Source organism: Chlorocebus sabaeus, chromosome 18 (genome assembly GCF_047675955.1).
Source record: "Chlorocebus sabaeus isolate Y175 chromosome 18, mChlSab1.0.hap1, whole genome shotgun sequence".
Taxonomy (NCBI): Eukaryota; Metazoa; Chordata; class Mammalia; order Primates; family Cercopithecidae; genus Chlorocebus; species Chlorocebus sabaeus.
In genome coordinates, this window is record NC_132921.1 from 36,743,039 (window position 1) to 36,756,527 (window position 13,489).

A 13,489-nucleotide genomic window follows, 5' to 3' on the forward strand; every position below is an offset into this window, starting at 1 on the left:
ATGGTGTGAATAAGAGAAACCAAACTATAGATTTAAATTAATTTACTTTGGTGTTCAGTTAGTACACAATTCAGAAGAGACAAGAAATAGACCACTGGTGTTTTAAGTTTTAAGCAGTAGTCAAGATACTCAATTAGAAAGAAGATTAGGAAAATATGAACAAAGCATATCTAACCTATTTAAGCAAAACAGGGAAAGTGCCTATGAAGACATTTCTCAAGCCACCTTACAATGGGGTTCTGTCTTCAGAGAGAATTTTGTTTACCCACCTTCTTCCTTTCCATAAAAAGGCAAAGTATTGGGGTAGTTACATAAGATCCTGTTTAGTAAGTTGGATTAAGTATTGTATTAAGAGATCCATCAAGATCTTGATTAAGAGGTTAGAACAAGATATAGGAATGCACAATTTTACAGGTATTAATAAGCTTTTCTTACAAATATTATTACATGTAAAACTAAAATACATACCTAAAACCTGCCTTAGAACAACCCCAAAGTCTGTTTCTCTCATGCATTTAACTGATGAGCTTCATTGAAATCCCCTTCCCGGTAGTTTTATTACAAGGAACGATAGCAAAGGAATTCAACAGAGATATTAAAACAGTAAAAAGCATTTCTAAAGATTGTTTGAGATTCATATTTATATTATATGAACGAGACTTTTTATCAGAACTTCAACATCTATAAAGTGCTTTAAAACCAATCATTCTTGTTACTGAATTTATATAACTTTGGGAAGCTATAGATTTCATTAACCAATATGATTTTTCTTCAAATATTCTTTGTATATCAGCAATATGCTGTCTTCACATGTAGATACAGAAAGCTTTCAGAAAACCAGAGAGAAAAAAAAAACATAGTCACTCATAAAACTTTAGAAAATCAGAACTTGCCCCTCTTCAATGTGGCAATAAACAATACTGCCATGACCTATTCAACGCCATATAGTTTACAAAATGTTCCCGATAATATTGTAAGGATCTCTTGGATAATAAGAATTCACTACTTAAGAGCCATTCAGATACATCTTTCTTCCACTATGAAATCTCAAGACTGCCTTTGTATTATAGTACACAGTACCAGATGCAATAATATGGGGAAAGCAGATTTACCAAATATGTAATAAATTACAGACCCTTATACCAATGAGAGCTAGAACAAGCAGATTTCTAACAAACTTTTTTAAAGCTTGGGAAACTAATGGAAAATTTTTCAGAAAGACATTCTTTTCAATGTGAGTGACAACTTAATATAGAAAGATTTGTAACAAGGATAACTAGCTTATCATGCATTGAATATGGGGTAAAACACATAAAACTACTGTTTTTGGAGGAAAAATTATTAGAAAACTTTAACAAAAGATAGAATGTGTTATTTCAGACACTATAAGCTCGAGTGCAGTGGCTATATAATAAAGCAAGGTGCCTATTCCTGAGGAGAATGTACTCAGTAATGATGCTGAACAGTGAGTATTAAATCTAAGCAGTGCTAAAAAGGCAATGATGGGAGTTCAGGTAATGTGTTACAGAGAGACTTGTGAGAAATTCCATTACTTAAAAATAATCTTGTCCCTATCATTAACCATTTAATTTTTTTTTTCCTGATGTGCTAAAGTGCACTGGAAACCTCAGAACAGGTTTTATAAATTGGCCATGTCTTGTAATAGACTGCAGTCTTCAAATTTACACAGAGCTGCAGGTCTCCTGGATTTTTTCAAGTGTCACTCATCTAACTGAGCCTGACAGCTGAGAATGCCATCAGGTACTTTACAGTCAGTTTAAAAAACATCCTCTACCTGGTATCTCTGCAGTGATTGTCTTGCTGCTCCCTGAAACCTCTTCATCATCATCCGATGAGCTCGTGCTTGAGTCACAAGTCAGGTCACTATCACTGGTACTACTGTCCTGCAGCAGGTTATATTTCTTCCTTGCAGCAGCCTCCCGTTTCTGCCTCAGTAGCCTGATCCTCTCCTTGTGCTTTTGGCTCCGATGACCTTTAACCTTGGCGACTCGGCCATTCTGTTTATCACTGGATTGCCGGTTTTTCTTGGCAGCCATAGTGGATGTTTCACTTTCTGATCGGGACCGCCTAGACTTGCGCCCAACTGTGGCACCAGACACTCCTGAAGGGTCTCCTTCTACCGCTGTTTCTGCCTGAGAGGGTTCATTTTCTTCTGCGGAAGACAATGTATCTGAATCAGCCAGGTGACCACTAGAGGAAGGGGAAAGCATGCAGTGATTAGAGGAGTCACTCTCATAAACTCGGCCAGTTGTAGGCTTGTCACTCTCTGTGGATGCTAACTGAGACTCAGAAGAGTCCCTTCTCAGTTCCATCAACAAGCAGGGCATTGAAGAAATCACTGTAGAATCCGCTACACCATCTTTCTGAACTTGAGATTCCAGTTCTACAGATCCATCTTCCTCCTTGGCTGTCTCTTGTTCAGATGCTTTTGGTGGGGCTTCGGACTCAATGAGTTCTTCGACTTTTCCCACTGCCTCCTCCATCTTCATTTCAGAATTTCAAGTTAAATCATGGAGTAGAGTCTAGGAAATGATATCAAAGATGCAACAGGAAAGCAACCTGTACAAAAACACACAAAGTCAATAAACAGAATGCCAGATTATTTGATCAACACAACATGCCTACCTTTATAAGTCGGTGGGGCAAAACTTACCATTACACAGGCCTTTAAAATATATACATATTGTTATCTGCTTCTCTGATCAACAGTCAAATTCAAAGGACTAATACCATCAAAATCTAAGCATACAGAGCTACTAAAAATGCCATATTAATCACTATTACTGAACTTGCAAGGCCAACATGTAACGAACATTTTCCAGTTTACAATTTTATTTAAAGTGTTCTAGAAAGAAATCTTCAAAACTCTGATATAATTAATATGCATGTATTAACTTTGATATAAATGAAAAAGAATGCTTTAACACTAGTCTAGAAATGCATTACCTGGAATGACTACTTTTACATTCAAATCCAAAAAGAAAGGAGGTAGGAGGAGGGGAGTTACAATAGAGAAACATCAGATGTTTTTTTTTTTTTGAGACAGGGTCTCACTCTGCCACCCAGGCTGGAGTGCAATGGTGCAATCTCAGCTGCAACCTCCGTTGTCGTGGCTCAAGCAATTCTCTTGCCTCAGCCTTCCAAATGGCTGGGACTATAGGCGCACACCACCGCACCCGGCTAATTTTTGCATTTTGTGTAGAGACAGGATTTCACCATGTTGCCCAGGTTGGTCTCGAACTCCTGAGCTCAAGTGATCCACCCACTGTGGCCTCCCAAACTGCTGGGATTATAGGAGTAAGCCACCTCACCTGGCCCCTACACTTATGTTTAAAAAAAAAACAAAAACACATGCACACTCCAACTACATGCATTTGGCAAATGAGCAACCAAATACTATGCATCAAACTTGTCTGCAGTCCCCTTAATAGGAGTTGCTCTAGTGAAGCATTAAGATGAAAGGCCAGAATCTGATGCTTCCTCAATCCTACCTAGCTCCCACATACCCCATCATGCTGAATGTGAGGCTAGTGTTTAAACTGATGTTTTATCAACAATGGTCACTAAATACAGAACCCAGAAAGCCTAGTATATTCTATGAATGAATTAAGGATTTAAGAGAAAATACTCTACACCCATTTTACACTTTGGATGCTAAATTTAAAACCTAACACTCTACCACCACTGTGAGTGATACAACTCCAATTAACCATACAGGTACAGGACATAATATTTAACCTCAAAAGCTTATGACCTATACAGTTAAGTCCTTACTTAACACTGTCAATAGGTTCTTGGAAACTGAGACTTTAAGTGAAATGACGTTTAACAAAACCAATTTTTTCATTAACATTATAACTAAAGGACATCATTCAAAGACCAGCAGTATCTTGTTCCATTTAAAGTTGTGGTTTCCAAGAACCTATTGAAAATCTGGTGGTTTTTAAAGAGGGTGCTAAATATAGAAAGCAAGTAAATAACTTGCCCTGTAAGTGTTACATTACAGAAAGCAACTATCATGTCCATAGGTCACAGACACACACAACCATTAATCTATATGGTATGCTAGTTAGGTGCAATATGGCATCTCCATCATCTCACTCCATCAAGTTAACTTGATAGTTCAATCTATAGTAGACAAAAACTAGGAAATACTTGAAAAATCCTTTAAAACAGATCTAACATGCCAAGTCCACTTTTGGCTTAATACAAACATTCTGTACACCTGTTTTGTTTTTCAAAGCCCTGTTCTCAGCTGTTGATAAAACAGGCATTCTGATTAAGTTTCCTTAACACATTCATGGAAACCAGAACATTCATGGCCACTGAAACATTTGTTAATTTAAAACAATCCTAGGCCAGAAGTGGTGGCTCACACCTGTTATCTCAGCACTTTGGGAGGCAGAGGCAGGTGGATCACCTGAGGTCGGGAGTTCGAGACCAGTCTGGCCAACATGGTGAAACCCCGTCTCTACTAAAAATACAAAAATTGGCCAGGCATGGTGGTGAGCACCTGTAGTCCCAGTTACTCGGGAGGCTGAGGCAAAAGAACCACTTGAACCTGGGAGGCGGAGGTTGCAGTGAGCCAAGATAACGCCACTGCGCTCCAGTCTGGGTGACAGAGCAAGACTCCATCTCAAAAACAAATAAAATGAATCAAAAATAAATAAAACAATATTGTGTGCAGTGTATTTCACATATTTGTATCAATTATAGTACTAATGTTGGAGCTAAGTGAAAATCAGCATAAATATTTTTTCTGACACCATTACAAAAAAATGTAACACCTCTGAAAGCCAACAGAGGGAGTAACAGTTAAACCAATGGAGACTGTTATAAATAAAGCATGCTGTCAATACAAACATGAAATAAAATATTCACAGATACAAAATACCCCCAGGTATGAGGAATAAACCCAAGTTCTTTTTTTTTAAGCCAAATTTAGCAGTGGAGGGGACCAAGATTTTCTAACTGAATAAAAATGAGAGTTAATTATATTATGGAGATTCAAGTTGTATATTCTGGAATAAAGATTCTTCTCAAGGTCGGGCACGGTGACTCACACTTGTATTCCCAGCACTTTGGGAGGCCAAGGCGGGTGGATCACAAGATCAGGAGCTCAAGACCAGCCTGGCCAAGATAGTGAAACCCCATCTCCACTAAAAATACAAAAATTAGCTGGGCATGGTGGCAGGGACCTGTAATCTCAGCTACTTAGGAGGATGAAGCAGGAGAATCACTTGAACCCAGGAGGCGGAGCTTGCAGTGAGCCAGGTCATGCCACTGTACTCCAGCCTGGGCGACAAAGTGAGACTCTGTCTCAAAAAAAAAAAAAAAAATTCTTCTTAAGGCTAAAATATCTGAGAAAATATACTCAGATGAAATTAATGTCAGCTATATAGGACAAGCATCAAAGTCTCAATTTGTGAAAGAAGGCAGCACTGGATATGTTCAAAGTACATAATACAGCATCAGACTGAAAAGTAAATTTGTTAAAATGACCATACAACTCTTGTTTCTTCAAGAAATAAGTTGTGCGGATAACACAAGCAAATCTAGATTGTTTTTCCCTGTTAAAAAAAAAAAATGACAATACGGCACATCATTCAATTTAATGATTATCTTTCAAGTTCCTTAAATTTGAGTGTTAACTGAGATTTAACTTCTACTACCTAAATTAGTAACTGGTATTGCAGATAAAACCACTTAAATATGCTCAAATCAATCACAAAAGACTAGTATTGACCATAAATAGGACACAAGTTAGCTCATCATGGTATGTTCATACAATGTGGCCATTTAAAAAAGAAAAAGCATTTTATACAGAGAAATAAGAAACAGCTCTCACGCAATTTTAATGAAAAAAGATACATTATAGCATTTATGTAAATAAATAACAAAACTATATTTACATGAGTTTACCTGTAGATGCACAGACTTTGGAAAGACACTTAAGAAAATAGTAATACCAACTGGGAAGGAAAGCAGGTGAATAAGGGAACAGGAGAAGACAGTGCGGTATGCAGTTTTGTATCTCTTGAATTCGTAACGTATACAAGCATTATCTATTCAAAAATCCACTCCGACATAAAAGTCTTCTGAAGAAAAAGGAGACTTTTTCTTGGGTCAAGTTTAGTCAATAAATTCTACTATGCTTTCTCCCTATAGTGGAATTTTGCTATAATTAATTAAATACAGGAGAAAAAAGTCACAGAAAGTGAAAACATAAGCTCTGACTAAACTCCCTGCAGTGGAATAAAAACAAAGTGCGCTAACCACAGGGAGAAATGATATCATACATAAAGAGTAATATTTCCAAATGACCACATTATTTACTGCATATATTGTTTTTGGTCAAGGGAAAAAAAATAGGTTTTTCTGGTAGGAACAGTCAAGTAGCTAGCAGTATAAAATGATGTAATTGTCAAATAGGAATTGCATCACATAAATGGCATAAAAGGCTATCAACACTCTGGGTTAACATTGACTGTAAATTTACATTCAGTTAAGTAATAAATATACAACATTTTTCCTATTAGAACAGCACTTTCCCTCATGCTGTTCTTCCCTCCAATCTAAACGCAACCTCCTCTACATGAGTACTAGAGCTCATCCCCCTCTCATTTCCCTAGAACCTTACATTATTGATTATTCCTCGGCTCTCAACCACCTGTCACATCCAACTGGAACATTCATTCATTCATTTTTGAAATCCTCCTTCGACCTATCACCTTCAATCTCACATCTCCCTCTCTAGGTATCACGCTCTTCTTTCACAGTCGATCTTATTATGAGAGCTGTATAAACTTCTATTTCCTTAACTCTCACACTCCCTTCTGCAACCCAATCCAACCTGACACCTCCTTCTATCAAACCAGTGGAACAAGCCTAGGCAACATGGCAAGACCCCATCTCTACAAAATATTTAAAAATTAGCTGGGCATGTGGCACATGCTGTGGTTCCAGCTACTGGGGAGACTGAGCAAGGAGGATGCCTTGAGCCCAGGGAGTCCGGGATGCCATGAGCCGTGTTTGCACCAGTACGCTCCAGGCTGGGTGACAGAGCAAGACCCTGTCTCAAAAAATAAAAACAAAAAAACCAGTGGAACAGTTATCACCAGGGTCATTAATGACCTCCCTATCTCTAAATCCAACATATTTTGGCCCTAATCTTACTTAATATTTAAGCAGCATTTTATGCCTGATGACTCTGTTCTTTAAACCAATTAATGCTTTTCTTTGGCTTCAAGGTTTCTCTATTCTTCTGGCTGGTCCTCCCCAGTCTACTCTGTAGGCTTAACTTCCTCTACCAAATCTCAGGATTTAGTCCTAGGTCTAGGTGTTTTGTCCATCCACCAACATGAGTTCTTTTTTTTTTTTTTTTAAGACAGGGTCTCACTCTGTCACCCCAGCTGGAGTGCAGGGGCGCCATCTTGGCTCACTGTAACCTCTGTCTCCTTGGCCCAATTATTCCCACCCCCCCTCCCGCCTCAGCCCCCTGAAGTAGCTGAGACTACAGGTGCAAGCCACCATGCCTGGCTAATTTTTGTATTTTTTGTAGAGACGGGGTTTCACCATGTTGCCCACGCTGGTTACAGACTCCTGAGTTCAAGTGATCGACCCACCTCGGCCTCCCAAAGTGCTAGGATTACAGGTGAGCCACCATGCCTGGCCCAAAGTGAGCTCTTCTAAACCCACATTTTCCAACACCATCCCTAGACTAGTAATTTTATTTCTCCAGCTCAGATATCTGAACTCTATACCAGTCCACCCAAATACCCAGTTGATATATGTAGATTTTAGAAAGGTACCATAATCACATCATATCCAAATCCAGATCATCTCTGATCTACCCCACTCTGCTCCTTCTCTGGCTTTCTCTAGCTCAGTATATAGCACTATTGCTATTATCTCAGTTGCTCATGTCAAAAACCTGAGTTATCTTTGACAATGCCTTGTTCTTTACTCACTGCATCCCATCATTCGCCACTTCCATCATTCACTAACTCCTATCAATCTCACCTCCTTAACAGTTTTCTAGTCTGTCCACTATTCTCTATCTCCGCTGTCACCACTCTAGACACAACCTCCATCATTTATTTTCAATAGTACTGACTACCATCACTGTCTCTCTTCAGACTCAGTCTTTCTCCTATGCACCAACCTGTTTTCCATACAGTAGGCAGAGCAATATTTCTACAAGGTAAATATGTTATCTTTATGAGAGAAAGTAATTTTTAAAGTCCTAGAAGATAGGGTAGAGGAGGATAGGTAAAGGCAAGTTGAGATTTATCTGATGTTTTTCTCTCCCTTTAAAAAGGGATTATATATTGCTTTCTGATCAGTGGTGAACGTGGAGGAAAATAGATTATATGCAATAATCTGAAAAAACACATTGTTGGCCAGGCATGATGGCTCACGCCTGTAATCCCAGCACTTTGGGAGGCCCAGGCGGATGGATCACAAAGTCAGGGGTTCGAGAACAGCCTGGCCAACATAGTGAAACCCCGTCTCTACTAAAAATTCAAAAATTAGCCAGGTGTGGTGGCGGACGCCTGTAGTCCAAGCTATTCGGGAGGCTGAGGCAGGAGAATCGCTTGAACCCAGGAGGCGGAGGTTGCAGTGAGTCAAGACCACGCCATTACGCTCCAGCCTGAGTGACAGAGCGAGACTCCATCTTTAAAAAAAAAAAAAAAAAACCGGTTGTTAATTATGGACAATGAAAATGAATTCACTTTTTAGTCCTTGTACTCTTTAAGAAACTAAGACAACAAAAGATGTGTACAGTTCAGAGTTAAACCATGGAATTTAAGCAGTATACAGTGCTCAAACAGGAGACAGGGAGTGTAAAGTATAAAGCTGAATAAGGCTACTTGTGAAAATCTGGAAGAGAAAAGTTGAGGAAGTTCTTATCAGACCTCCTTCTTGGTCAGCAAAGCTTAATACAAAGTGAAAAAGAAGGCAGGCTTGGGGGTTTGTAAAAAAAAAAAAAAAAAAAAAAAAAATGAAGAAGTATTATAACATCTGCTACAGAGAATCTGACAGAGATTAAAACTGCTGAGTGCAATAGTTCATACAGTCAGAACAATTCACAATGCTCAATTTCCAAATTATGGGACCATTAACACAAACTTAAGAGGAAAAATGTGATTGCTTTCCCCTGCTCAAAACCCCTGCCCACCTTTCTAGTTTTCATCTTGGGCCACTCACACCCTAGCTCCCTCCAACTACCAAGAATGTCACATAAAAAGAGTTTTTTCCAGATCTCTGGCCTTTCACAGTCATTTTCATTTTGTGCCCATCCTCTTGCTGGCTACCCTTCAGAAATCAGAATAATCCTTTGGTAATAATACAGGCTAATATTTTTAGCCTTTGATAAAATTACATACTAATATTACCCCTAGGAAATGCATATTACCCACATTATCCTCCTTCACAGTACTCTGCACAATTGTAGTTAAGTAACTGTATACTGTAACTGGCTGATGTCTACTTCACATACATAACGACACATAAAAAATTTAAGAACAGAGCCAGGCACGGTGGCTCACGCCTGTAATCCCAGCATTTGGAAGGCCGAGTTGGGTGGATCACAAGGTCAAGAGATCGAGACCATCCTAGCCAACATGGTGAAACCTCGTCTCTACTAAAAATACAAAAATTAGCTGGGCATGGTGGCGCATGCCTGTAATTCCAGCTACTGGGGGGCTGAAGCAAGAGAACCGCTTGAACCTGGGAGGCAGAGGCTGCAGTGAGCTGAGATCAAGCCACTGCACTCTAGCCTGGCGACAGAGCGAGACTTCATCTCCCAAAAAAAAAAAAAAAGAAAAGAAAAAAAAAGATTTAAGAACAGAAAACCATATAATCAACTACCATCCCAGGTGATTCATCTTTATCTGCAATAAGCAAAACAGACCTTAACACAAAAAGTATTATCAAGAAAAAAGGCATCATTCTAATTTTGCATGGACTAATGATAAACATTATAAGAATCTGTGTTATGTTTTCTTTGGATTGCAAATTTCTTAAGGTATAAAGCAAGGTCATCAGTTAAGGTGAGGATGAATGAGGTAGTGCTGAAGTTGATCAGAGGACTAGGTGTGAAACAGTACTAGGAAAGTGAAGGAACCAGGGAAGTACAATATACTATAATATAATTTCCAGGCAATAGTAAGGGCCCACTCTAAGGACTGTAGCCATGAACTTAAAGACTGGTATATATGTATATGTTTTTCTCCATTCAAGTTCAGCTGCATAAATCCAAGTGCAACAAGGTAAATCTTGGATTTAACCAGAATTTTAGTTTTGCCCAACAAGTAGAACGAAGCAAGAAAGAAGCAAGAGGGTATGCAAGGAAATCATTCTAATGATCACATCAAGAAGGTACAGAGCACTAAAAATGGGATAGGCCGATGGAATGTACATCCCAACAGAGCCAAAAAATATTGAAATCAGGGTACTATAAAGAATGAGCTGGAAAGATAGAATCCAAGAGTGCTGTGAATGAAACAGATTATGGAAGGGTTACAGTTATTGATAACTGACAGGATCTAAAACAATGCTACTAAAAGTATTGTCTGTAAATCAATCTACACCTGCAGTGAAAGAAATATAGAAGGCAGGGCGCCGTGACTCACACCTGTAATCCCAGCACTTTGGGAGGCCAAGGCAGGTGGATCATGAAGTCAGGAGTTCAAGACCAGCCTAGCCAACATGGTGAAACCGTCTCCACAGAAAATACAAAAATTAGCCGGGCACGGTGGCATGCGCCTGTAATCCCAGCTACTCGGGAGGCTGAGGCAGGAGAAATGCTTGAACCCGGGAGGCGGAAGTTGCAGTGAGCCGAGACCGCACCACTGCACTCCAGCCTGGGTGACAGAGCGAGATTCCATCTCAAAAAGAAAAAAAAAAAGTATAGAAACTGAGTAATTACTGAGAAACTTATAACAACTTTATATTGTTACGACAATCGAAATCAGTATTTCAACTTCCTAGTAATCGATTTTTATCATATGTTATAAAATAATCCACAGTGAACTAGAAATAAAAATATGCTGGTCCTTCACAATGGATAGTTCAAGAAGCCCTGGTTAGGGTACAACCATGGAAGTAGGTGACTGAGGTAAGGTGGTAGACAAAATCTTACAGGAGAGTTCCTCACAGAACTTACTGAGTAGTGTCAGAAGGATCACTTATGTGTACACTGAAATCAGTAAGAACTGACCAGGTGCAGTGGCTCACGACTGTAATCCCAGCACTTTGGGAAATCAAAGTGGGAGGATCGCTTGAACCCAAGAGTTCAAGACCAGCCTGGGCAACACAGTGAGACCATGTCTCTATTAAAAATTTCAAAATTAGTTGGGCATGGTGGTGCATGCCTGTAGCCCAGCTACTTGGGAGGCTGAGGTGGGAAGATGGCTTGAGCCTGGGAGGTCAAGGCTGCAGTGAGCTGTGATTATGCCACTGCACTCCAGCCTGGGTGACAGAGTGAGGCCCTGTCTCAAAAAAATAAAAATAAAAAAAGGGCTATGGCAGAGAGAGGAGAATGAAGAGAAGTGGGTTAAAAGGTACAAACATACATTAAGATAAAAGGAATAAATTCAATGTTTGATAGCAGGGCAGAGAAAACAAAACAAGGACTGTGTTTTAAGTATCCCCAACAACTCAGTTGAGTGATTCTCAAAGAGAAAGTGTTTAATGTCTGAAACGAAAATATTATTTAAATTATCCATAAATGAGATCAAACGGTATCAGTAAAGTCAGATTTGAGAGAAGATATTTTAAAGAGAGAGGAGACAAGGTTTCATCACAGATCAGGGAAGTTCTCTAAAAGAGAAAAAATGGGGCTGAAGACCACTCTTTGGGTGACTACAGGTAGACTACAGGAAGAGTAAAAAGTTTGGTGGTAGAGGCCAAGCAGTGGCTCAGCCCTATAATCCCGGCACTTTGGGAGGCAGGGGTGGGAGGATCTCTTAAGGCCAGGAGTTCCAGACCAGCCTGGGCAACACAGTGAGACTCTGTATCTACAAAAAATTAAAAAATTAGCCATGTATAATGGTGCATGCTTGTAGTCTCAGCTACTCAGGGAGCTGAGGTGGGAGATCACTTGAGCCTTGGAGATTGAGGCTACAGTGAGCCATGATCATGGCACTGCACTCCAGCCTAAGAGACAGAGCAAAGAAAAAAAAGAAAAAAAAAAGCTTGGTGGTAGAGAAATAATCAACTTGGATTTGGACTGGATAATCCTCATAACACAGGTCTCTACTGGGGGCAGTGGCTCATGCCTGTAATCCCAGCACTTTGGGAGGCAGAGGTGGGAGGATCGCTTCAGTCCAGGAGTTAAAAACCAGCCTGGGAAACATGGCAAAACCCCACCTACAGCCGGGCGCGGTGGCTCACACCTGTAATCCCAGCACTTTGGGAGACCGAGGCGGGTCGATCACAAGGTAGAGAGATCGAGATCATCCGGGCTAACAGAGTGAAACCCCATCTCTACTAAAAATACAAAAAATTAGCCAGACGTGGTGGCGGGCGCCTGTAGTCCCAGCTACTCAGGAGGCTGAGGCAGGAGAATGGCGTGAACCTGGGAGGCGGAGCTTGCAGTGAGCTGAGATCATGCCACTGCACTTCAGACTGGGCGACAGAGCGAGACTCTGTCTCAAAAAAACAAAACAAAAAAAAACCCACCTATAGAAAAAAAATATAAAAAAAATTAGCCGAGCATGGTAGCACACGCCTGTAGTACCAGCTACTAGGGAGGCTAAGGTGGGAGGATGGTGTAAGCCCACGAGGTCAAGGCTGTAGTGAGCCGGGACTGCAGCACTGAATTAAATAATGCCCACCTGGGCAACAGAGTGAGACCCTGTCCTGAAAATACAAAACAAAACAATCCACAGGTCTCAAAAATATAGAAATACAGATTTTGACATCATTGATATAAGGACAGGTGATAGCTAAATACATCAATTCATCCAGGGAAAAACCACAGTGAACACAGAAGAGACTTTAACATAAATTAAAGTTCAAAAGATGTGAATCAATTGTTTTCATATATAAACTGACAGGCAAGGAATTATTTTTGGAGGGAAATAAGACATACCCATAAAACACAGAGAAAACATTCCTTCTCGAAATGCTCTTCTTAGATTGTTAACAACTTCCTGTAGACTTAGATTGTAAGAAAGGACCTTGATTAATGGAATCTTACCAAAGATCAAGCACTACCAGAAATCCTCCTGAAGATTTAGACACAGCATTGCACAAAATCATTAAGCACTCAATAAACCAAGACTTGTTTTTTACCCCTTTCCGTATTACCTGTGAACAACCATCATTAACCATCCTTTAACATCACTAAAATGACATAATGCTCCCATTAAAACAAACAAATAGGCCAGGTACAGTGGCTCACTCCTACAATCCTAGCACTCTGGGAGGCCAAGGCGGGCAGATTGCTTGAGCTCAGGAG

At 39.9% G+C, this 13,489-nt stretch overlaps 1 protein-coding gene across 4 annotated transcripts in view; it reads right to left on the minus strand.

Moving 5' to 3' along the window:
- Positions 1-13,489, minus strand: part of ARK2N (arkadia (RNF111) N-terminal like PKA signaling regulator 2N) — a 97,766-nt gene that overhangs the window by 48,631 nt on the left and 35,646 nt on the right. For all 4 annotated transcript variants that reach the window (XM_007974143.3, XM_073006343.1, XM_007974142.3 and 1 more), the window contains exon 2: positions 1,796-2,580. In XM_007974143.3, coding sequence (XP_007972334.1) covers positions 1,796-2,510 — 715 coding nt within the window. In that variant the 5' untranslated portion in view covers positions 2,511-2,580. The remainder of the gene's footprint in view (positions 1-1,795; positions 2,581-13,489) is intronic.